The sequence below is a fragment of the Oxyura jamaicensis genome, assembly GCF_011077185.1.
Source record: "Oxyura jamaicensis isolate SHBP4307 breed ruddy duck chromosome 2 unlocalized genomic scaffold, BPBGC_Ojam_1.0 oxy2_random_OJ106601, whole genome shotgun sequence".
NCBI classification, from domain to species: domain Eukaryota; kingdom Metazoa; phylum Chordata; class Aves; order Anseriformes; family Anatidae; genus Oxyura; species Oxyura jamaicensis.
Window position 1 is genome coordinate 27,862 of NW_023303610.1, and position 25,693 is coordinate 53,554.

General features: G+C 41.1%; 1 protein-coding gene and 2 non-coding genes across 3 annotated transcripts; 1 reads left to right on the forward strand and 2 right to left on the reverse strand.

Moving 5' to 3' along the window:
* The first annotated feature begins 2,235 nt into the window (after positions 1–2,235).
* Positions 2,236–23,342, forward strand: LOC118157059 (dnaJ homolog subfamily C member 5-like). The gene is made up of 5 exons (XM_035311312.1): positions 2,236–2,282; positions 4,658–4,785; positions 13,896–14,109; positions 17,725–17,899; positions 22,738–23,342. The coding sequence occupies exons 2-5, from the start codon at positions 4,679–4,681 to the stop codon at positions 22,830–22,832; spliced, it is 591 nt and encodes a 196-aa protein (XP_035167203.1). The 5' UTR covers positions 2,236–2,282; positions 4,658–4,678; the 3' UTR covers positions 22,833–23,342.
* Positions 8,770–8,842, reverse strand: TRNAA-AGC. Its single transcript has one exon. It is a non-coding gene; the product is annotated as a tRNA-Ala (tRNA).
* Positions 8,920–9,008, reverse strand: TRNAY-GUA. The gene is given in 2 exon segments: positions 8,920–8,955; positions 8,972–9,008. It is a non-coding gene; the product is annotated as a tRNA-Tyr (tRNA).
* Positions 23,343–25,693: the final 2,351 nt, after the last annotated feature.

The following is a 25,693-nucleotide window of genomic DNA, read 5'->3' on the forward strand; positions in this document are numbered from 1 at the left end:
TTCAGCTCCAGGCTCTTAGCTTCTGAACTTGCTGTGAGCCAGGAAAAGCAGGGAGCAGTGGGTGGAAGGATTGGAGTGACTCAGAGTTCTTTAACCCCTAGCTTTGTGCAGCCATAGGCTTCTGAAGCAGCCCTGGACCTCCTGCTCAGTTTGGGCCATGTTTCAATTTTGTTATAGGCTGATATGCAGCTTTGCATTTCCGGACATGTTATGATTTGTCTGTTTTGAAATGCACGCAGCATACAAATGAAATGTAAAATGTAAGTAAGACTTATTTAGATATAGGTCTTTTGGGACAAGGACTGCGTCAGTTTTGCATTTCCTGCCACAGTGGTGTCATGGTATACTATTAGATAACCAGGTGTTATGATACAAAAGGAAATAATGAGAGGAGTGAATAAGTATTAAATGTTATGTTTTATTCTGAATTATATAGCTGATCTGAAGAAAGTTATGGCAATTCATTAAGGTTTGAATCTTTTAAAAAAGCTTTAGAATGCATGTAGAATATGTACCTATGATCCCTAAGGGAAAAAAAAATAAATTGCAGATACAGTGTTCATTACCTTCAAACAAAACAAGAATGCTTATGAGAAAAACAGTATAGGTTACAAAGCAATATTAACACACCAGAGGGAGCTGTATTCACACAGAATAGCACATGAGAAAAGACTGCAGAACGGTCCTGGTTTCTTTTGATAATAGGATGCATATAGGTATGGAAAATTTGGATAACCTTGAAGTGATTTTCTTCCTTTTATATTTTTCCTCTCAGTTTTGTCTTACCATTATAAAGTCTTTTTGTTCTGTTTTATTTTGCAGTAATGATAAAGTTATTCAAAGTTTGAGATCAAGTATGACAGTTGTAATCTTGTATTGTGTTCTTTCAACATAATAGGATTAGCTGTATTTACTCTGTTTTTAATGTCCTGGATAATATATTCTACTTTTATTTTTCATAACTATGAAAAACATTTCAGGTTGAAATGTGCCTTGCTTTTTCCTTGTGAGAAGCTGAAATTTGAGGAATAAACACTCACAGCAACTGAGAAGGGGACTTTGTGGTACAGCTAAGAACAAAATAAATGCTAAAATGTTATGCTTCACATTAAAAAACATACACTTTTTGATCAACTGTCTCATTGTTTCTGCTCTTTTCAAAAAATAGTCTTTTCATATGTTCATAATTTTGCTTGTTTTTCAAAAATCTATTGATTGATAGTTCAAGTCTTGCAGTAGAATCAAAGCACAAACTCACTGAATCTTGCCAAAACACACTTTACTGGGCTATGGGGCTCCATGAATCCATTTTCAGAACTTTAGTCTACACATTTGTACAGGGTGTCTGTGGAAGGGTTTTGTGGCTGCAGGGAGGCCCTTGTGGGAAAAGGTCTAGCTCTGCAATGGACCTGCTGCAGGACACAGATGAGCCCATTAGTCAAGCTGGTGGCACCTGTGGGAAAACATATTCAAGAAAGAAGAAAATGCTGCAATGCAGGGAGGATTGGGGGGGGGGGGGGGGGGGGGGTGTGAAAAACATCCCTACAAACACCAAGTTTGGAGGAGGAGGAGGTACTATAAATGGCAGGGCAGGTATTTCCCGGCAGCCTATGGTGGACACCACAGGAGTATTTACAGTCTTCTCTATTCCAAATAGAAAGGAATGGCTCTCCAGACCTTTTAATAATATAAGTTTGAGGAAAAGCTATATCAAAATAAAACACCCCGCATCTTCTGCTTTAATATAAAATATTGCAAGAACTCGGTGCTAAAGGGTCGTCTTCAGTTAATTTTGTTCTGAAAGAGACTACATAATAAACTGAATCCATGGCTGGTCTCAGAGGTGAAATTTAGGGAAAGACTGTTGTATTGTTAAACAAATTTAATATATTTGCATGGGAAAAAGAAAAAAAATAAAAGGACAAACTCAAGTCCATGTCAAGAGTAAAGAGAAGAGCTAAATAAATATATGGAGATGCAATATTTTTGGAGTCAGATATATCAGCCTGTAGGTTCATGAATGTTTTATTCATTCTTTCATAGTCTTCCTGAGAGAGAACCAATTGGATACTGAGCAAACAAACAAAAAGAGTAATCAGACTCCACTGACCTGTTTAACCCTGCATGTGAAGGATGAAAAGCAGCAGCTGTTTTAAGTGGAACAGGGCTTCTGGTGGCACTTCTTTCTCTTTGGATTGTATTGGCATAAAGACATCAAGATAGTGAATTGATAATGTTGTGACTTTGCACATGACAGACTGTTCCGTCACTTTTTGAAGCAGGTATGTTACTTGAATCACCTTGCCTTATTTTTCAGCCCAAATCCAAATGAATTATGGGTTCGGTAGAAAAAAGGCATGTTATTAGGACCCATGTGTAAGACAGTCCTGGAGGGTATAAGATTTGCATAGAAAAAGTTGAAGTTAGCTGGGCTTCCATCCTCTTAAAATGTGGAATTAGTATCAGAATGTTAATATATCTTATATTAATTCAAGGAAATAAACAAAATGCTCTTGTCTGTGTTCTACTCAAATGAAAATACATAGCCTGAAAATAGGATTCTAATATAATTTTAGCCATCAGAAATCTAGTACTAAAATTGTAACTGCTTTATCTTCTTTAATTCAGAGAGCATATTTTTTTTCTAGAAAAGTGTCATCTCCTTGTTCTTTTTGTATTTTATAGGGCTGCTTTAAATAAGTAAGCAATAACTTTGAATAGCTAGACCTTCGAGGGGATTAATCACTAAAAGACTGAGTAGGCTAGTGAGTTTAAATTTCCGTAGCTGACTGGTTATTAAAATTATTTTATGAGGAAGTACAAATTACATGACTTTTTTGTTCTTCGGAATAAAATTCATCATAAATTTGATTTTGTTTTATGCTTTGGGATTGCCATGTAGCTAATCATCATTATGTAAGGGAATTTTTAAATAATCCTGTATAGCTGTGGCTTCACATGGTTACCTAGCATTACCTTGTGCATTATCAGGCTTAAAGTGCCTTGTACAATTCCAGTGTGATGAGGATAGATCCCAGGATTGTTAAATATGCTTTGGGCATGCCATTATTAAAAATTGTACCTATAAACTTGAACATAATTTCATTCTTAATCATTTAAAAACAAAAGTTCACTTCATTGATAGTTTGTGTATGACACTTAAAAGTAGAAAAAAAAATTCTTCAGCTGATCATGAGATCCTAAATTGTGTTAGCTTCTTAGAAAAAGAAAACATTGAAGTAAATATGAATAAATTTAAGTTGCTCAGTAAATCGCTTACTCGTTACCTGAATTACTCAGTTTATTATATGTCTGTGTGCACTTACTTGGTACTTGATTTCTCTTTTGGTACTGAACATAGCTCAAGAGCTTAAAAGTGTTACACAGCTATTTCTGAACCAAAATGTGGCTTAGTAAATAATATATAAATAACAGCAAGATAGTGTTTCTAGCTCAGAAGTGAGAAGGGTGAAAGAGCAGAGTGGGTAGTCTTACCTCACAAAGCAGGTTCTTAGAAATTCTTCTTATGACTGGGGTTACAACTTATTTTTAGTCTTTTTCTGTAATCACTTGTCAACATCTAGAGAAAGGTGCAACATTCAAATAAATTAAGAGGTTGTGGTGAGAGTTTTGTTGTAGCAAGTCTGCCATCAAAGAGCTGCACCTTTCTCTTTATGAACGATAGGTATCTATACCGGGTGTTTTAGATTACAGTGTATATGAGTTTCTTCATGTCATTACCTGGCATTATCAAAGTTTGCTTTAAAATTTTTGGAACTTCAAATTGAGAAGGATGGTAAGTAGGTAGTAGAGCCATTCAGTTGTGAATTGCTTGTTTGTTTACTTTATCTGAGATACCTGAAGGAATGAATGATAGATCTAAGGGAACTAAATCTATTAGCCTTTACTTACGTTATAAAGTAACATAACAATGGTAAATGTATCAGCATCTCATGAACTCTGTCGCAATTCTCATACTATAAACCACACTCCAAATACTGATTAAGTGTTTTCCATACATAAGATTACAATAAATAATAAACCATACTCTGTAAAACAGAGGTCATTCTCCCACTTGCCTAGATCCAGATTTATTCCATCTATCTGTAGGCACATGAGTTGGGATTGCAGCTATCCTAAGCACCCTGCAGGGGTAATAGGGAGAAAGTGCTTGATAAATTGTCCTCCAAGCATGTATTGCTGTCTGTTCACTGTACAGGGAGCCTTGCTTGACTAAGCTTCAAATTTAATTACTCAAATTAGGCACCTATAATTGGTTAAACAGAATCTGACTTAGAGAAAAATAAACACAAATAAAATTAGGTGGAAATACTACAGACATTAGTGCTGTGGAAAATTTAGCCGCTGAATTCAGTGATAAAAACACCAAGTCTTTATTATGAGCAGTGATATATATATATAATACAAGAGCTTCTCTCTTTTTTTTTTTTCTTTTTTTTTTCTTTTTTTTTTTTGCTTTTCCACTTTTTAAAACTCCTTTAAAATCTCTTAAGGAGAATGGAGGGCAATTTAAGTGAGATCTTATTTTAGTTTTACTTTCATGTAAATCATATAAGTAATTTTAACCTCTACTAAGAAATCTTATCCATATATATGTGCAGACTGTACTATATTAAATTCTGTTCTACATTAGCAGCTTTGGTAATGATTTGCTAACATGGCTGAACAAAGGCAACGTGCTTTGTCAACATCAGGGGAAGCATTATATGGAATCCTGGCCCTAGAGAAAGGAGCAACACATGACGAGATTAAGAAGTCCTACAGGTATGTAAGATGTGCTTTGCAATGTGTCTAAATCACAGGCAACTTTTTTTTTAATCTTATTGCAATAGATAGTTACAGATCCATAGTGTTGTGCAAAGACACTGTATGAATTCTCCAGAGCTTGTGCTGTATACAGCAGCCAGTCTGCATGGTTCAAGAAGCAACCCTCCATGGAAGTTACAGAGCTATGACACTGAAGGTGTTTGCTAACATTGTTATATTCACCACCTTGCAGTGGCAAAACAAATTTATTCTTAAGATTGCTCCTTATTTCTTTGTGCTTATTTTTCTCTTTCTGATTTTCTCTTCATACTTCTGAATTTTCTTGCGTTTTGTTGTAGTTGTTTGGTTTTTGTGTGTGTGTGTGTTTAATTTAGCTTCGGCCTTTGTGAGATTCAGTGCTCTGCCATCCTTCAAAATACTAAAATAGTCAGTAGTTGAATAGTTAATATTGATATGTCATCATTAAGTTGAACCTGAAGTTGCCAACCATTTAAATCAATGATGAACGGAGGAGTTTGCATCTACGAGTCATTGTCTCAAACTGCAAAACCAGAAATTATCCATGCTCAGAAAAATTGCTTCTTAACTTAAGCCAACATATTTACTCCTCAATATTGTATTTTTATGCAAGTACTTACCACAGAGTAGTTTAATCTAATTTAGTGAAGCAACACAAAATATTCTGACAGTAGGTACTTAATACCAGTATAAATATTTACTTTTTTTTCCTGTTGCCACAACTCATAGCAAAAATTGTTTATGGGCCTGGCATCCTCACGATAGTAAAACCTTTTGAGTAACCTGTACTTTAGGCATTTGTTATTACAATTTCTTTTTGGTCTGTGAGACTGAAAAGATTCAGGGATTATTCTGACGATTCTGTGTGAATCCATTAATTTAATCCCACAAGTAATTTGTGCACTTAATCTAAAATGTTTTAATTTAGCCAAACAAGATGTCAGAGTGTTATGATAAAGAATGCAGACCACATTTGCAAAGTGCAATCTTAGAATACTACAGTACTGTGTGCAGTTCTGGGCACCACTAAAAGGACATTAAACTGGAGAGTGTCCAGAGGAGGGCGACAAAGATGGTGGAGGGCCTGGAGAGGATGACGTATGAAGAGCGGCTGAGGTCACTGGGCCTGTTCAGCCTGGAGAAGAGGAGGGTAAGGGGAGACCTCATCGCGGTCTACAACTTCCTCGTGAGGGGGAGTGGAGAGGTGGGTGACCTATGCTCCATAAACACCAGTGATAGGACCCAAGGGGATGGGGTTAAGCTGAGGCAGGGGAAGTTTAGACTAGAAATCAGGAGGAGGTTCTTCACCGAGAGGGTGGTTGTGCACTGGAACAGGCTCCCCAGTGAAGTAGTCACTGCACGAAGTCTATCTGAATTTAAGAAGTGATTGGACTGTGCACTTAGTCACATGGTCTAAACTTTTGGGTAGACCTGTGCGGTGCGAGGAGTTGGACCTGATGATTCTTATGGGTCCCTTCCAACTCGGAATATTCTATGATTCTATGATTCTACATTCAGTTTCTGTGTTAACATCTTTTCCTGATATTAAAAATTATAGCTTATGTACAAAGAGGACGATTCAAGGATAAAAGTAAGAGACAGGACTTCAGTCAGTTTGTCTTGTCATTAAAAAAAATAAAACTGATTACAGTGTGATTACAGTGTGTAATGTCCTTTAAATGGAGTAACGTTAGTTGTAAGAGGGGTCTTTGGTTAATGAAGAGAGGCATAACCAAAACCAGTGGATGGACTCTGAAATCAATTCAAGCTTAACATAAGTTACTTGGTTTTAACGGTGAGTGTAATCAACTGTTGAAACATACTGGCAAAGGAATTGGCAGATTGTCTTTTGAAAAATAAGGTAGGAAGACTTTAAATAAGTTTTACTCAAACACAACTTACCAATGTGATGACATGTAACAAGACCTGGAAGTAAAACTAGAAGACTTTATTGGTCTTTTTGCTCTCAAATCTGTACTGCTGCTATTAAAATGAGAAAGAACATAAAATGTCATGAGTGAAATAGATGTTCTTGACAGCAAAACATGCCATGCATGTATTTACAGGTTTAATAAATATAGTAAAACTTTTATTACAGCATCATTATGGATGTTGTTGGTTACCCTGTATTAGCAGCTCCTCTTCAACATACCTTGCTATCAAATGTAAAAATATATTTGAACTGAAAAAGATGTTAGGAAATAAATCTATTCATGTCATTGTTTAGCTTGATTTTTGTTGTGACTCTGTGCTTTTGAACAAATTGCATCTCTCCCTCTTTCTGATCCCAAAAGGCATACAATCAATGGAGGCGGTAGCACTAATGAATGGTCAAACTATTAACACAGCAGAAACAAAACTATTGATATTGCATGGTTCTGTCTTGCATAACTACAGCACTAGAGGATAAATTTACTACAGTATCATATTCAGTCATGACTTGCACCTTCTGTGTCCCTGTAGTATAGCCTGGCTGCAGAAACCCTCTTCTGTATCAAAACTCATGTTGCTTTTACGTTTAAGTTTCTGGAAAGGAAGCTTTCTTTAGTTCCCGAAGGAGAGAGTTGTCATGGAAGAATGTAAAATGAAATTAACTTTGTTTAATGCTGAACATGAATACAGATGATTTACACAACGATCTATGGTAAAACTGAGAGCGGTGCTTTATCCATCTTTATTAGTAATTATAGTAAAAAAAAGACTGCTTCTAACTAAAGTGGAAATGTCAAAGGGATTCACTTTTAATGGAATAGCTGTAAATATTTGCAAGATAAAATGATGAGTCAGTCTCATAGATTTGCTTTAATTATCATTTAATTTATGCTAATCCACAAATCTGCTGCTGAACGGGTAATCTTTAGTACAAGGTATAAAACCACCAATACCTGATTCTGAGTTTCATGCCATTATTAATTAAGTCAGTATTAATCATACTACCACAGCCCAGGGCAAAATTTACTTTTTAATAAACATGACAGAGGTACCTCTCTGTTTTTATTTGGACTTTGGCACAATCAAATTTTCAAGGAGATAGAGCTAACAGGCTTTTAATCAGCAGAATTTCAAAGGAGATCTGTTTACCTTCAATTCCCTACAAAAATACTCTTTAGAACAATTTTTGTAATAATAACTTAAACTGCATATTGACTTATGCTTTCCAGACTGACAGTGAAGTACTATGCAGAGAGACCATATTTTCTGTCTTCCTCAGAAGTTTGAAAAGACCCATATTTGATAGACAAAATCATAAGTACATCACAAATTTTGCTTCAGTGAATGGAGACAATTCCTCTACAAGACTAAACGAGTGAAATACAATTTTGTTAAACAATAAAAGCCTATAGTACACAATCTTTAAAGGGGTTTATACATATTAATTTCCAGTCAGAAAAAATGTAAATAAACTAAAACCACACTGTTGTAATGATTCGACTCTAAAAAAATTACATCTCATTAAAACCATCATAGTAGAGTGAATATCAAGCTGAAATGCACTGAATCTAAAAACATTTAACTATATAAATATATATAAAGCCTTCTTAGGCACATGAATGCTAAGATCTGTACTCCTTCATAAAGCTACCAAGGATGTAAAATCAGTAAACAATCACCTGATAGACATGGAAGACAACAAAGACATCTCCTCTCCAAGACATGACAGATGAACTCAATGACGACGACAATCCTGGTGGTAGCCATAACCCCACACGGCTTTGTGTCTACAACCTCATTCTAGAACAATAGCTCAACGGAATGGCAAACAAACACTAATAAATTGGATTGGATGCAAAGACAGAAAATAAGTTCCCTCCTGCTACAGCCCGTGCTGCCCTTGGCCTGCATGCTGACTGGATTCCTCGTCGTCGTCCACAGCTGCCCAGGTTCTCGAGAGCCCCACAGTAGGGACGAGACGTGCCCCCACTGCCACAGGCCTGATGTCCAGGCAGGGGGACGGAAAAGCATTGGAGAATGCGGGCATCGATCCCGCTGCCTCTCACATGCTAAGCGAGCGCTCTACCACTTGAGCTAATTCCCCAGCCCACGGGCGGCCCCTGAGCAGCCGTCTGCTCGCAGTCACCCAGCGCGTCCCCTGGACGAGAGCCAACAGGGCACTCCTTCGAGCCGGAGTTGAACCAGCGACCTAAGGATGGCCGTGCATGGGAGCCTACAGTCCTCCGCTCTACCAGCTGAGCTATCGAAGGAATCACAGACACCTGCCCGGCAACACGCCCTTCACACGCCCCTCACACTCCTCTCCTGCTTCCAGAACCTAGCATCACCACTCTGCTACAACTCCTCCTCCATACACACTTCCCTACAACACCACGCACACCTCACGCGCTTGCCTCACTAAAGGCACTTACGCAAAAGCACACAAACCCTTTCCTTGCCCTCTCCTCAGACACACAGACAACCACAATGCTACCACCTCAAACCACTCGCCGGAAGCTTCTGCCCTCGTCTCACCTCACCTCTGATCAACACGCTCACCAAACAACACCCATCGGCCATCTTCTCAGTAACCTCCTCCTCACTTTGGCAACACCCAAACAACCCCTCGCGGCTTTGCCTTTTGCACAAGGACAACACACAGCCTGTCCTCAGCACGCATGGAGTGCAACCGCTACCTCCAACAGCTGCCACCTTTGGCCGATAACACCACCTGCGGCAGGGCGTAGGCACCTCTGCCTCACGACCACTCACACGCAGGAGGACGGCACAGAGCCCCTGCCCACCCTCGTCCACTGTCTGACTCTCCTCAGTGCAAAAGCCACTTTCCCAGTGCCCTGGGACACCTCTCCTGCTTCAACGGGGCTCCGTTGTTCTGCGCTCTTCTGCCAACAGCCAGACAAAAAGGCTGAGCTCGACTGCATCGATAACGAGCCAAGAAGCGATCCCGAGCAGGGGGGCTGCTTTGTTCCCAACAAAGCCCTCTCTTCTCCAGGCCCTGGATAGGCCCTGGATAGTTCATCGAGCTGTCCTCGCAGAGCACGAGTTCCTATTGCACCTCACACACTCTCTTCCAAAACCGTTGTTCTTGAAGAAAGCCTCAAACTCCACGCCATCCAACCTTCCCACCCTCCTTTGTGTTGGACGATCTATGCAGGAATTTTAATGCTCATGACCTTTTGTTTTGTTTCTCTAATTTTATTATTAGCTTTCTAATCATTTGTCTCTCCGATAAATATATCAGATAGTTTTTTAGTTTATGTTTAATAACATCCCCTTTATAATAACATCTTTGGTAGCTTTTCTATGTCCTGCTTTCTTCTGTAATGGTAATCTTTGAAACTTAGTCTCTTGCCCTTTCTTCTTTGTATGAGCTGTGTTGGTCCATGTTTTCTATCTTTTCTTTGCATTTCTGCTTGCCCTATTTGTTATGAATCTGGGCCTGGCCCTTTTTACTCAGTTTGCCTACCTCAGATATTCTGCATGCACACCACCAAGCTGTCTTTCCATTGTAGATCTATGTCTGAAGCTTGTCCCATCTTCACTCTTGACCGGGACCATCACTCTTACCTCAGTCTCCCTATTCTGACCTCACAATTGCCTTGTAGGTGTGGATGTTTGAAATGGCAAAGGTGTCACGGTACCTGCGCAAGAGCCAAAAAGGTATTTCTTCAAGATGGAGCTGAACAAACAAGCAAAGGATAGCCATGCAAGAGTACCTACAATCTTCTGCTTTACCAGCTGTGCTATTGATGGAATGGCTAGAGTATGAGTTAAGCCACTCCATTTTCCATTGTGCTGTTTTTACACCCACTTTCCTGCCTCCAGTATGCCACTCTCTCCACCAAGATATACCTCCAGCAGACTGTGTGTGTAGCACAATCTGGGCCTGAGCTCGGCTTGCGCTCTAAGCCTACCACCAGCCGAAGTGCTGAGGGTGTTCTTCCAAATTCCTTTCCCTGAATGCCCCAGTCATCTTGTGGAATAGTTGTGTCTTTCCTTATTCTCACTTATCTCTCCCAAAAGCGTCACATTGCTTTCTGCTATCTAGGGCTGCGGTGGTCAGTGGGGAAGAAGAGAGCCATTCATCATGAGAAAAATCTGAATTGACTTAAAGTTGCATGTTTGGTATAGGAAGGAAGCCAGAATTCATTTTACTCTCTTTTTTTTTTTTTTTTTTTTTTTGGCTTTTTTCCCTTTTTGTATTCATAATGAACAACTATTACCACCTAGCTGGACATTTCACTTCCCAGAGACTCACAGAGAAACTTCTGTATAGCTGACACCTTCTGTTATTTCACAGAATAATAGAATGTTTTGGGGGAGCAAAGGAGGGAGAGTCACATCCCTTGACCTGCTAGATACACTTCTTTTGATGCAGCTCAGGATGCAGTTGTCTTTCTGGGTTGCAAATTGGCTCACGTCAAGCTTTTAATCCACTGGTACATTCAGTGTCCTTCTCCTCAAGGCTGCTCTTTATCCACTCATTGCCCAGCCTATATTCTTCTTTGGGATTGCCCCAACCCAGGTGTAGGACCTTGCACTTGGCCTTGTTGAACCACCTGTTTTTCACACAGGACCCCCTCTCAAGCCTGTCAAAGTCCCTTTGGATGGCAACTCTTCCATCCAGCATGTCTGCTGCACCATTCATCTGCAATTTTGCTGCGGGTGCATTCAATCCCTCTATCCCTGCCACCAACAAGGATGTTCAATAGTTAAATAGGATCCCTGACAGACACCACTCATCACTGATCTCCACCTGGATATTAAGCCGTTGACCGCAAGTCTTTGAGTGCAACCATCCAGCCAATTCCTTACCCACTGAGTGGTCTGTCCATCAAATCCATGTCTTTCCAACTCAAGGGACAAGGATGCAGGACATGTAGGGCAGTGTCAAATTCTTTGCACAAGTCCAGGTATATGATGTTGCTTTCTCTTCTCTTATCCACCAATGCTGTAACCCTGTCACAGAAGGCTATCATGCCATGTTCTTGTCCTTATTTTTGTTCTTGTCGCTATTTTTACTGTTTCTTGGACTGAACCTAATGGAGTCCTTTCTCTCACTCGTATGAATCACACTGGCAGTATATAGATCTCTGACCCACTACTAAATCATCACCAATTAGTATACGACATCTTGTTCTGCAGGGAGTTGTTAGCATAATATTTTTATTGACTTTTCCCCAAACTAAATAATATATCTCAAGTTTTATTAACAGTACTACGTTGTAAGTAAGGCTTTGCAAAACAATACTAAGCTAGAGTATGTAACTAATAATTTTTCACCTCTTTGAAATGACGTGTTCAAATTCTTATGAGATTTTTGGGAAAGTAAAGAGGGCAGAAGAGGTCTTTGGGGCTGTTAGTTGTGGGAAAAGGAAGAAAGGCCAGAGATTGATTGTCTGATGCCTCCAGCCAAGCATGAGTTTTGAAAGTTTTGCCTCTCCCATTTTTCATTGCTAATTGCTAGGTTCTGTTTTCAGCTAAGAAAAGGAATAGATTGCATAAGCTACTTAAATACTTGTATGGCACATTATATCATTAGTCATTCAAGAATTAACTTGTTTTTCCAGTTCTTCTATTTCATCTTTTATTATATTTAAGGTACCGTATGCACAATATATTAACTATGACTGAACATGAAGCTATTGATGCTCTTAGAGACAAGTTTAAGGAGTTAGCTATGATCTATGAGAAGACAATTTGAGTTCAGTCTATAGAACTGAAGATATTGTTGTCAGAGGCTATTCTCAGGCTCGTATCAGTCTTGATACTGGCAGAATGTCTCCAAGACAGGAACTGTCATCAAGAGCAAAGCACGTACATTTTGCTGGGAGAATAACCAGTACTGGGACTTCAGTAGAAAGTCAAGCAGTATCCCACTCAGAGGATAAATTTGTTACAGCAAGTGTGGGCACACAGCCTTCACACTACAATTAATTTATTTGTTTACTTACTTATTTTGGCATAATGGTCATGACTAGCTCCTGAAACACTCAGAACATTTAAAAATACAACATTGCTTGACTTAGGTGCGGATGACAGAATTGAATGCACTTTTAAATCACTTTCGATGCCACTAGAGGTCAGCACTAGTCATTAAATAAATGTCCTCGGAAAATTTTATTGCCACTTGAAAGGGAGTGGAGATTTTCAAAACAATACACTTATGTCTATGCTTGCTTTGCAGGTACATGTGAGCTCACACTGCTCCAGCATGGTTGGAAGCAAACCCTTTATTCCCCAAATCTGATTCCGCAGTGCTGTCTGTGAGCCAACAATCCCACACGGCTGTTTTCCAGCTGTATCTGTACTCAGATACTGTGGCAGTGAGTACAGTCAGAGAAAAGAGACAGTACTGAGCCCTGTCCCGGCACAGGCTTTCCACCAGCAGAAAGAGCCCCAAACGGCCAACAATCAGCTTCCACTACCTTAGGGATGGCATTAAGTGTGGCAGTGGTGAACTAGACTCAAAGACAGGCATTGGAAACTGGGGCTAACTCGATATGCTTTTCTATCTTGTGCTTCAGAAATATGCTTCCTTTCTCTTGCAGCTCCTAAATTTGTTTTTCATCATCACTGTCTGGGCTTCTGCAAACACAGACACTGTTTACTATATTTTAATATAGCTACTATTGATAGACAATCAAGTACTGAATTTCCTTTGCTATAAAGATCATTTTGATGGCATAAATATGTTTTTAAACAACCTTTACAATATCTTTATCTTTGTTGAAACCTGCTAAATGATGCAAATCAGCTGGCAAACATAATGCAACAAATGTCTGTGATTTATTACCAGGCTAAAATCTGTGCTTTCAGCATGTATCGCTTTCTCCCTTAATTTGATAGCCGATGAGGTATCAAGGCACAATGTTCATGCCTAGTGTAACCAGCATATCTCTTTCACAAAAACTTCCATTTTCACTTACTTTGTGTCACTGTCCTTCCACTGAATGTTCTGTGTGTATTAGAACTGGAAATAAGAAGGTCTAGGCTGAACATACTGTTCAGAATAATGATGTCTCTGCTAGAGTATTTGGTAATGTTTTATGTGTCCATATCCATATGCTAAGTGCACATGTTACTGATGTTTATTTTCCCTGTTTTTTTTTTTTTTTTTTTTTTTTATGTTGAAGAAAATTGGCTCTGAAATACCATCCTGACAAGAATCCTGACAATCCAGAGGCTGCAGAAAAATTTAAAGAGATAAACAATGCTCATGCAACGCTGACTGATCTGTCCAAGCGAAACATATATGACAAGTATGGATCCTTAGGGCTCTATGTGGCAGAGCAGTTTGGTGAGGAAAACGTTAACACATACTTCATGCTCTCAAGCTGGTGGGCAAAGGTAAGGTGTCATTTGCTGTTGAAAAGCAGGCATTATAGTGCACAAAGATATTTATATACACAAGGAAACCCTTGGAAAACATGGTGTTCCTACAGGCTTAACAAAGAGTAGGATCAGGATGTAAAACACTACTAAAATCTTAATTAAACAATAATGTATCTGGGAAAATCGACAGTGGCAGATGTGGCATCAGCTCAGAAGAGGGCTAATTTAGAATGTTTTCTTTTTCTTTCTAACTTGGTAAATAAAGCACATGTTTTGTAACACTTCCAGACATTAATTAGATTTGAATCTGGTGCTCCAGGTTAATTTTGACTTTCTTTTCAGTAGTGACTAAATAAAAGTGACTCATTGTTCAAAAATGAGAAGTCCCACTTATGTGACAACCAGTTAATAAGTTATTACAGTACAAATTTAGCTGTGTTCTTTGCTATATATAGCACACAGCATAAGTAAGCAATAATAATACATAACACTGTGGGATTATGGTGTCATATATGTGCCCTGTCAGTTCTTGGTGAGGGGGTGAGAGAAGGGAAGTGGAAGGAAAGGTGAGAACTGGGGAGTGGAGGAAGAGATCAGGAAAGGAAGAGAATGATGCATCAAAAACTGGCATATTGCTCAAGGAAAAACACATCACGGAGTGCTCTTGTGATAAAAGAGTTGTGTTCATGTGCTTGCTTATGTCACTGTTATCCTCTGATGTTTCTATATGTCAAATTCTGGTGTTTCAGCAGATATTGAAATGCTACAGAAATGTAACAAACCAACAGAACTGCAAATATGTAAAACCAATGCTCTCCCCACCTGTTTCCAACAATAAAATGACAGGAAAGAAAGGTCTCTGCTGGAACAAGTGGGAAATGGTCTGTGCTGCATGAAGCAAACACGCTGTGACAGCTTTGATCTCGGAACGATGGAACGCGCATTCTTGTGTTCGTGACGGAGCAGGCCAGTGCTTCACTGCCCTCACAGCCCCCTCACTGCAGATTTGTGGGTTTAGGAAGCCACAATTTGTAGGCTGAATCAGTATGAGATGGAAGCTGTTCAAATGCCAAACTGCAAATGAAACTAATGAACAAAAAACACCAGTGCTGAAATGACACCTTCACAGTTGGGATGGCATCCTCAGAAGTAGCCTGGAGGCTGCCTGCCTGCGGCTGGGCTCCTGGCCGCAGCTGCTTTCTGTTCCTGCTGGGTCCGTCCCTGTTCTTTTTGCTGTCCTTTCAGCCTCCTCTTTGGCCTCTTTGTCACGGCTCAGGTGCCTGGAAGCATTCCCTTAGAGCTGAGAGAGCAACTGTACTGGCTCCTCTAACAGTCTTGATAATTAAAGTTTTCTTCACATTTAGCTTTTACTTCCTCTTCTGCTTGCTGATTGTTAATGGAGACTTTATGAGGTATAAAATCCTTTGTGGTCAGAAAATCAGGAATGGAAATAAATGCTGTGGCTTTGACTCATAAGGAGAGCAGCAGAGAGTACAGAGAGAAGCTACTAAGTCCCTAATACATAAAGGAAGAACGTGTGGATTGTTTCAAGGAAGCTGTATCCTGGAGGTGAGAAGAGAGATGCTGAAAGTCCCAGCAAAATTAATCACTTCTTCCTGAGTTTTAAGAATTCTGTGCAGAATATTCAGGAAAAATCCAAAATATGCAAATGGTCAGCACCTGAGGATTGTCACAGGTGGTCTCTCTCTATTTCTCCCCCAGTTCCAAACCTTGCCACCTCCAAAGCACAAACAGGTCATCAAATGTTATTTTCAAGCTGAGGTCACTAATCCTCATCTCTTTTTTTCTCATATGCAAATGCTGGGTCAGCTTCAGAATTTTGTATTCTCTTACATAATAGTACTTAAGTCTGACTGCAGATGATCTTACGACCCCTAATTTTCTGCACTCTGGTCTGAAGAAGGTAGGGACCACAGCTTTTGCTTATTATCTTCTTCTTCAGCTACAAAAATTCCTGGTAAATCCTCTTCCCTAACACACTCATACTGAGAAAATCTGACAGCCATGAGGAGGTGTATCATTAGAAGTAAAGAAAGTCAAATGAAAGGAGAAATGCAAAGTGAAAATTACTTTTTTTGGAACTGCCAGACTTCTTAGCAGGCATATTAAACTTGGAACCTATTAACATGGGTAGTGGGTACTTGAACTGCTTATCCACTGGCAGACATTGGAGTTGTTCATTCAACTATTATTGCAAAAAGCAATTCTTCCTCTCCCATGAAGACAGTTTAATGATCACATCAGTGTTCTTCTGATTCCTGACTTACCATCTACACTATTTTAAATACAAGAATCATGAATCATTAATTTATCATGAATAGATTCATGTATGTATTTCACTTGATAAACTTTTATACTTCTTTTCCTTCTATCCATTGTGCTGATTTTTTCTCCATTATGGCATAAACGATAAACAGACGGGTAACTTATTTTAGAGGTTCTGAGATTTCTAACAGTTTCAGATGTCAGTTGGAAGGAAAACATTTTAAAAAGAAATGTCTGAGTCCTCCTTGTCTTTTAAAAAGCATCCTGTTCACTCTTGATATATCTGTGGGTAGAATAGATTATCATTGGCCTCAAGCCTGCAAACACATAAACGGTAAATATTACACATGTAAATATCATGTTACCTTCAAAGCCCGTGCTAACATTGCCTGAGACATGCATACATTACTGAGTGTTATTTACATAGCTTCATTGTCAAATTTGACAATATCCTGGCATTTATGCTTCCTTTCTTCTTCACCAGCATGTTTACTTATGAACTTAAGAAGTAACTGCAAGAGCGCATAAGTGAAACTGCATTTAGCAGCGGGCAGCCTGGATACCTGTAATACTAGAGCCTGGCTCTGCTGAAGCCTCTGCACTTGGTGTGACAGGGACGGGAGTAGGCAGGGGCGATGCTGGTGGGAGCTTCTTGATGCCTAAGTCCCCAGACATAGAAACCACAGCCCAAGGGGTCTAACCTAGGAGTTGTCACCTCTCTGCTTCTGCACAGGCTAAAGAAGAGAAGGAGACACTTCCAAAGGGCAATGCAAACTCTCCTGGGGCTGATTCACCCTCTGGAAGGTCTTTTAGCTTCCCATCACCTACGCGGGGAGCCTGCAGAGACTGCAGGCCTAATTTAGCTGCCTTAGTTCAGTGCCTGAAGTTATGTGGATGCATCCGAGTCTTTGCTTCTTTTTCTCTTGGCTTTGTTATTGACAAGAACCTGCCAGTAAATAAGTGTTTTCAAAAAAAGTTATTGGGCAAATGAGTCATTTTAAAGATGGAAATGAGTCATTTTAAGGTGGGTGGGGTTTTGCATACTGCCTGGAGGTTTTTTCTGAGGGCCGTCAGCTGAAGACAGGCTTTCAGGAGCTGGGCATGCGGGGGCCTGTTGGTTGGTGGCTTCTTTGTGGCTGTGGTCCCGAGTGTCAAGCAGAAGCTGGTGGGTGAGGAGGATCCTGGAAGGTCTGGTCCTTATTTAACTCATCTGGTGGTCGGACTCCCCTGAGACCCATGCATGTGGGAGCCCGAGTCCCTTTGAAGAGCCTCTTTGAAGAGGCTGCCGCGAGTTTCAGGAAGGTCACTGCTCACGGGGTTTTCCTCTCGCTGTCTTTAACCCAGGGCTTGTTTGCAGTCTGCGGCCTCCTGACGGGCTGCTACCTCTGCTGCTGCCTCTGCTGCTGTTTCAACTGCTGCTGTGGGAAGTGTAAACCCAAAGCACCTGAAGGGGAAGAGTATGAGTTCTGTGTGTCTCCGGAAGATTTGGAAGAGCAAATTAAGAACGACATGGAAAAAGGTGTGTATTATAGGGACTCACTGGGTAGCAAAGCTGTTCAAAACAGCCCATAGAGCCTGTAGGCCAGATGTTCTGCTCGCGATGCTGAGGCTGATTCCAGACATCCGTGGGGATGTGCCAGTTCTCTCCAGCTAACACCGTGACCTAATGAACTTCCCAAGTAGCATGTTAATGAAAGACTGAACTTATGGAAGCAATAACTACATATCTCCTCTATCTCTTATTAGACACAAACAGTCTCAGGGTTCATCTGAAGAGAAGATGCTCGCCTTCTAGCCCCCATACTCCTGTTGCTTCATATCCTAGATCCTGCACATACACAGCAGGCTCCAGCTGGACTGGTGCTTGCCACATCTTACGTGCCTGAAAAATGATATTCAGTTTTTACTCAGGTAAAATTCATCAATTTTTGTAATGGGCTGGCCATGCCCATTAAAGAAAGGCTTTAAGAAAAGATGCAGAGCTTCCGGCTATAGGGTTGTGCAGTAACCTAAGACATTTAGAATGGGAGCTGCCATGGTCCTGCCCCTCTCCCATCCACCCTCAAGCTGCTCACTTCTTCTCTACTGCTCTTTACATAGCAATTTTGCTGCCTCACCAGGAGACAAACCTTGGATAGGACTCAGATGAAAAGTTATCTCCCTAAAAGAGCGAGCAGTTCCCTGCCAGTTTAACTCCCTGGTGTGCCTCACAGCAGGACAGGGCAAGTGCTAATCCATCTCAAGGAAGGGCTCACAGGCTGAGGACAGCAGGACCCTGTCACAGCAGGTCACCCCCTTGGCTTGGCTTATTATACTTAAACTAGCAGTGCCAGACTGTAAATGTCACATTCCTGTAGCAGGGAGAGCTTTTTTCCCTCTTTTCACACAAATATACCCTTTCATAAATATGTAACAAAACACCTGTAGTAGTTGAAACAAATGCTATTCATATAACTGATGTGCCAGTGAGTGTTTTTAAATTGTTTTTGCCTAGAAGCATATCAAGGTAAATACAGTCAGCTTAGAAACTGATCATACTTGGTCAGTAACTGCAAAGGTAACAAAAAATGTTAGTGAAAGCTTTATAACCACAGTGTGTTATTTGAAATAAATGTAATATACCATAAGACATTAAACACCTGCAAAGTGCAAATATAAAACGGGTTTTGATGCTTATGGGTCTATGACACCTAAGTCTGAAATACCAAGGTGTAACTTAGAAGGATAAAAAATCTCTAATTTAGCATTTCTCTGTCTCTTTTTGTACTTTGCCAGGCATTTTGCTGTCTCTCAAAATCCAGGACAAATGTCTGCAGAAGCAGGAAAAAAACTGTGCTCCCTCCTTCCAGCACTAGTGGTGCTTCTTGACATGAGTTCAGTAACTTTAGGCCATCTTTCCATCCCTTTTCTCCCACCAAGTCTCACCTAGATATCCTATAAATAAATAAACAAATAAATATATTGCATGTTCAGCAAAGTACCGCTATGTGTTAGGTACTCTGAAGACAATATTAAGCGATTAGGTAGGACCTGATGAAAACTACCTATTTCTGCCTTTCCTAGCCTTTTCTTCCATCTTGCTACATTTTCTTGCCAATCAAAACCAGCTTGCTTAAGCAGAGTAGAACTCTCTACATCTTAAAAGCAGATGAAAAGAAAAAAAAAAAAAAAAAAAGCAGAAATAAAAGGAAAAAATTTATGACAGAGGATGGCGGGAGCATCTTTTCTGCAACTGAAAGGAAAATAGGCACTGCATTTAGAGAAGTGGATGGTAACTAGCTCAAACTGCAGTTACCTTCCCTCTTCTCCTCACCAGATTTTAGGGATACTGGTCAAAAAGAACCAGCTGACTTAGAATAGAAAAGGTTGGGCTTTTCCACCAGACATTTTCAAATGTTGGTTCAGATAAATGAATACTCCTGCCTTCCTTTGTGTAAATAATAGAAATGTTCTTGTAGGTAATTCAGAAACAAACCATAATCAGTCCTGCAGCAGATTACATTTTGGAAGAGAAAATCATATCAGGATCCAAATTCTTTGCATGCCCTCTGCCCACAGACTGAGCATTCTAGCTGGTAATTAATTTCTTTGCTTCCTGCTGTCCCAAGTTTATGTATTGCTGCTAGCCAGAACTTTTTTTACTGAGGTCGAAATGTAGATTCCCAAACTAAGGCCATACTTTTGTTTATCCAAATATTTTATAATCAGCCCTTGCTTTTCTGAGGAATGCAACAGCGATAAAACATCACAATTCCTTATGCTAAAAATCTCTGAGAGCAAGTCTCCACCAGTTCTTGCTGTGCTCACTGGGAGCTACTTGGAGACAGTCATACTGTGCAGAAAAGGCAGTATGCATGTTGTGGGAACAGGGACTTAGACTTTCCTTTTTCGAAGGGGCACAACAGTAGTAATTTTTGAAATCCCTCACATTTCTCCTTAATAAAACTCAAGGTTTTTTATAGTTTATTCAATTCCCCAATTTAACTTACCATAAAACAAATTTATTAGTAAATAAAGATAAGTGAGGCCAAAAATTCTGTGATCCATTCCCTAAAATGGAAAATCAATGTGAGTTGTCACAATCGTTTCAAAACTCTCAATTCTGAAAAAGTCATACTCCTCTTGAAGAAAGTTTTATTCAAATTTATTTGACTAGTTGAAGTGCTTGGCTAGCTGAGTATCTGCTGTGGGAGACTTGTTTTACAGCTTTTACTTCCACTGAGGTCCATGGAAAACCTTCCGTTGACTTCTGTGGTTCCAGGTGAGATGATGTTTGAGTTTGGATTGCCCTCGATGATGCACTCAAACAGTTCATCAGGTTTTCCCCTCTCCTGTTTGGTTATCCTCACAAGAACAAAGCAAAACATTTCTAGACTAACTTTCATTTTACAGAAAATGAAATACAGGAGAAAAAGAAGAAAAAAGGATAGAAGAAAGAGAAAAAAGTGAAAAGAAAAAAGGAGAGAAAAGAAAAACAAACAAAAAAGTAAAAGAAAAAAGAACCAGAATAACAAAATACTTTCCTAACTCAGAAGCAGTAAGTTTTTAGCACTTCATTGTCTCCTCCACACTCCATATGATATCGATGTAGGCGAACAGAGAGCAGGAGCTATCTATAGAAAGCAGTTTAAACTGTGAATCCTGCTGCACCTCCATTCTGCAGCTCTCCATTAACAGCCTATATTTGTACAGTTTATTATACCAGAGGTCCCTGCTTTGATAAAAAGCATCGTACATCTCAGAAGGGTGCAGGCAGCAAAGGACCTGGGGAAGGTGTCAGCTCAGGAGTGTACGCAGATCAGCCGGGAGCAACGTGACAGATTTTCAGTGGGTCCTCTTGTTGCACATCTGGGTACCACAGCAAAATTAACTGCCAGGCTCTGCCCTCCATAAATGAGCTTCCAAAAAATGAACAACTTGGAGGCAGCAGAGGGTGGGAGGGAATGCTGCTCAGAGATCTGGAAAACACATAGCAACTTAAAAATGGATCGAAACTGCCAAACTAATGCGAAACCACACCAAGCTCTAGGCATTAATTACTCATATACTTTTAGAAGTTATGAAACATGTCTGTCTTTGACCTTGTGTCTAAATTAGGAATTGCCCATACAGAGAAGCTGCTCAGCATTTATCATCCTTGGCTTTCACCTTGACAGAGTCAAAGCGGTTCTGCCCCCACCGAGGGGAAGCCGTATGGCACGCAGTTAGATTCCTGCTCTGGGTTAAGTTACTCCTATACGTTACATCTTTTGCCCATGATTCATCCCATCAACTGGCATGTAAACAGGAGGAAATGTCAGAAGATTTTTTTTTCTAAACATTCTGTCATTTGGAAAAAAAAAAAAAAAAAAAAAAAAGTTACAATTTGTATTCAATTACTCTGAAAACTGTTATTTTCGAGATGGATAGATGAAAGATTTTTGTATGAAAGCACCTTCACCGAGATTGCTGAACCTTTAAAATTCACTTTCTTGGACTCGAGTGCCCTCCTTCCCCCCAAAAAATGGTGGCTTGGAAGGAGGCCTGGGAGAAGGGCAGCCAAACCCTGTTCATTATCAGCATGAACACAACAGGCAGCGGGGAGCTCCGTAAGGACTCAACTTTTCTCCGCTCTACAACAAATGAATTTTTTTACAGATATATTGGGAAACCAATATACTGGTTTCCCAATACAACAAGCATACAACTGAATGGAATGAGAAAGTACAAAGTAGTGAGCAGTTATATCGTGGCAGTGTGGGGTTTGGGCAGTTCCAAACTCGTCAAAACAATAGTCCTCAAAACTCCATTGAAAATAAATTACATAGGACTTCAGAATGCCATTTGACATTTTTATATAGCTTGCTGGCTTTCAGGATGTCTGTGCTTTCTTCACTCTCAAAGGTTTTACTGCTGACACGTTGCTTTCCTTTTAACTCTCTTCTTTCCTTCCTGCTAACTTTGCCTTCTCCAAGACTCATTTCTGGCCCACTCGAGCGCTGCCAAGGTCAGTGCTTGCTGAGTCACAGCGGCGCTCGTTGCATGCCGACGTTTGCAGGAGCAAGCACTTGTGACTGGAGCAGGCAGGGCCTGCTACCCTGCAATCCCCACAGGGCACCAGGTAAAGCTGTTGTCCGGTTCAATAACAGTACCAATAGTCACCCCGAAATCTATCGTTACACACGGACGAGGTGTGAGAGCATTTGTAGACTCGGTGTGAACATTGCTGCTTCTTCAGCAGGCACACAGCTGTCTCCGAAACCGAGATTAAGGCGTAAGCCAGGGCAGCAGATGACATGCAGGGGTGCCAACAAGGAGCCTGGCTTTGGCAGCAAGTGAAGGATTCTTAAAGTACTTTTGTCTCCCTCCCCGATTTAGATGGAGAAACTCCTATTGTGCTTCAGCCAGCAAACGCAACCGAGAAGACGCAGCTCATAGGGGACAGCCACCGCAGATACCGCACGGACTCCTAGAGTGGGCAAACACGGCCTGAGGGTGCCTCCCAGTGAGTGTCACGGCAAGGAAGAACACGTGAAAAGCTCTGCAGTTTGCGTTTGTAGTTGTCTCTAAGCTAATCAAGACCTGAAAGTAATTTCCTGTTGAGGCGGAATATCCCTTTAGGTCACTTCAAGTAGGTTCACATCTGCACTCTACAAGGAGATGCTGACAGCCAGTACAGAGCTCTCGCTGCTTCAAGCTGCCCTGCTTGGCATGGTCTTTCCTCTGCCATACTCTCTTTGGTGTGATTGCTCTTCTCTCCTGTCCTCATCTGGATTTTCACCTCCCACACCTGGTCCTGAGCACGCTGGACACACCAGCTCCTTTTCTCCATGCCCCAGGGAAGATTTCCCTCAAAGAGAAGGTCGGTGGCAAGGCAGCTGGGGCCGTCCTTCCTAAGGAGGAAAGCAGCTAGCACCTTGCTGGTGCCCAGCCCCAGAAATTGTAAATCTGAGCCAGGGTGAGGTGCTCCAGGGTCATTGTGGTGGTGGTGACGAGGCAGACGACTCCAAATCTAGGAGCTTCATCCAGCACCAGATACGCACACAGGCTCTGTGTACTCCTGCACGCACACAGGACAGTGCCTGCACCAGCTGCAAACACCCCATGGAGCAGGATGCTGGCCATGGGCTGTCCCAGAGCTGCTCTCTTTTCCCTGCCACCACCACAAAGCTCCCCCATTCCATGGATGGGTCTGCCACCCATTCTGGACAGCCCCGACTTTTCCATCTGCAGCTGCAGTGTGCTGGGAGTTGATCCCCAGCCAACAGCTTTCTGCCAGATTTCTTACTCCACGGTGCCCCTGGCCGCCATCCCCACCATCCCGCTGGCACCGGGACGGCATCCATCACTTCCACACCGCCTTGCGGGGCAGCAAGGACTTGGCAGGGCAGGGAGAGAGCAGAGGAGTGAGCATCCTCCCCACAGTCCTCGTCCTCAGGTGAGCCTGGGTCCTCCCCTCGGCCCCAGGCACTGGAGCTTTAACAGCACATTGTGTGGCTTTAAATAAAGAGGTAGGGATGAGAAGCATGCTGATCATTATACCCTCAAACACACAAAATGCTCAGTTTTGAGCAAAACCACAGTGCTTGTGTATTTCTGAGAAATGAACCAGGTGTACCGCTGCACAAATCGGTGGAGTTATGTGTGGGTACAGCTAAAGCAAGCATAAAGAAATTAGGCCCCGAATTTGTAAGAGATAAAGAAGTAACTCCGGGATCTTAAACTTAGCACTTGTCTCGTTTGACAGAGTAGTTTAAGCCTTAGACAGATGAATTTCACTTTATTGATCATGTTACATCAATCACTGTCAGTTCTGTACACTTGCTATTTTTGTTCCTCTAATCACAGTGCTGCAGTCCAAAGGGGGAAGTAATGCACCACTGAATTATAGAGACCGGTGAATATATAGCTAGTCAGAAGTCTTATTCTCTGCTTTAAAATTGGATTCTGTGGTTGTGAAACATTATTGTCTTCCTTCCATTCTCACCTTTCACTTCAAATGTCATTTAGTGGCAGCTAAATATACGGGAAAAGAGTGTGTTTCATAGCACCAGCTATCACTCCAAACTCAAGAAATACTACTTTTAACGCTTCTTTAAAGTTCCCACAACACATGGGTATTTTAAAAGCCATTTATTCCAGTTCAGATTATCTACCTGTTCTCCAAGCGCAGGCACTGGGGAGAGCTAATGCTCACATTGTCCTCAGAAACAGTCCTGTTTTTTTGCTGCAGAGAGGAGGGGAAGTCCCAGCACAGCCTGGGCTGTGCGTGGGCAGTGGGCAGTTATCCCCTCCTACCCATGGGCTGCAGATAAGGTCCCCATGCTGCAGATAATTGGAGGGGTCACTCATATGTGCGCAAATCCAGACCGCTGCCCGCCCAGACAGCAAAAGGGGGATGAGCAGATCAGGCCTGAAACTAGGGAGAGAGTTAAATCCTAGATCAGTAAAAGCATTTCGGTAATTTTATTCACACGCAACACCTTCGATGTCCCTCAGGACCCCAGTTTATGAGCGAGATCCAAGGGTTACTGAAATCAAGGAAGTGATTTCCATGGGCTGGAGATGTACCGTAAGTCATGTGGTTCTTATTCACTCTTTCTAAATGAGAGATTTTGCTTGGGAAAGATTCATGACTCGATCTTGCGGGGTGATGCAAATAAGGACAAGCTGCCACAAGCTTGCAAAACCCTTTTACTGACATGGGGATCTCCACAGAGGAACCGCCGTGTATTATCTCAGTCAGCCAAAAACCCCCAAACAAACCAATGATCAAGCCTTTGGGTGGGTTCTCCAGGATTTACAGCTTAAAAATCTGGGTGTCTGAACCCACGGTTTGATTCTAAGGAGGCACCTTGGTTTTCATGGTAGCAGAACATTTGCCTCCCTTGCCATCATCAGGATTGGCTGAATCGAGAAGGGATGAATGAGGACTTCAGGACTTAGTTCTTCCATGTGATTTTATTGTTTGTTTTGCTTTTCGAAAATGTTGCTAAAGTTAACAGAGCTGTGCTTATATGACCTGTTTCTATGTAAGGTTCAGTCACACACCCATTAATCTTCTCATAATGTACAGTTGCTCAAACTTTTGTTCTATTTCACTGCATTTATTTAAGACGTAAATTACCACATATTCCAAGCTACCTTTACCATCAAACACTCTGACTAATAAAGCCTGAATGTACGAATTGTAGCACTCCCTTAATTTTTTCCGTACCATCAACAACTTCATTGCAGCAACAACTACTAAAGCTGTCTCAACAGCTGTCCAGGATGATGGCTTTGCACCCTGACGAGCAGCAAGCAGCAGCTCAGGATTTCCCCAGAGAGGAAC

Bases quoted from the DNA above. Each gene is read 5' to 3' on its own strand.
- LOC118157059 (XM_035311312.1), top strand. From the start codon at position 4,679: ATGGCTGAACAAAGGCAACGTGCTTTGTCAACATCAGGGGAAGCATTA. The intron at 4,786-13,895 runs GTATGTAAGATG...TTTATGTTGAAG, and splicing joins GAGATTAAGAAGTCCTACAG to AAAATTGGCTCTGAAATACC. The intron at 14,110-17,724 runs GTAAGGTGTCAT...TCTTTAACCCAG, and splicing joins TCTCAAGCTGGTGGGCAAAG to GGCTTGTTTGCAGTCTGCGG.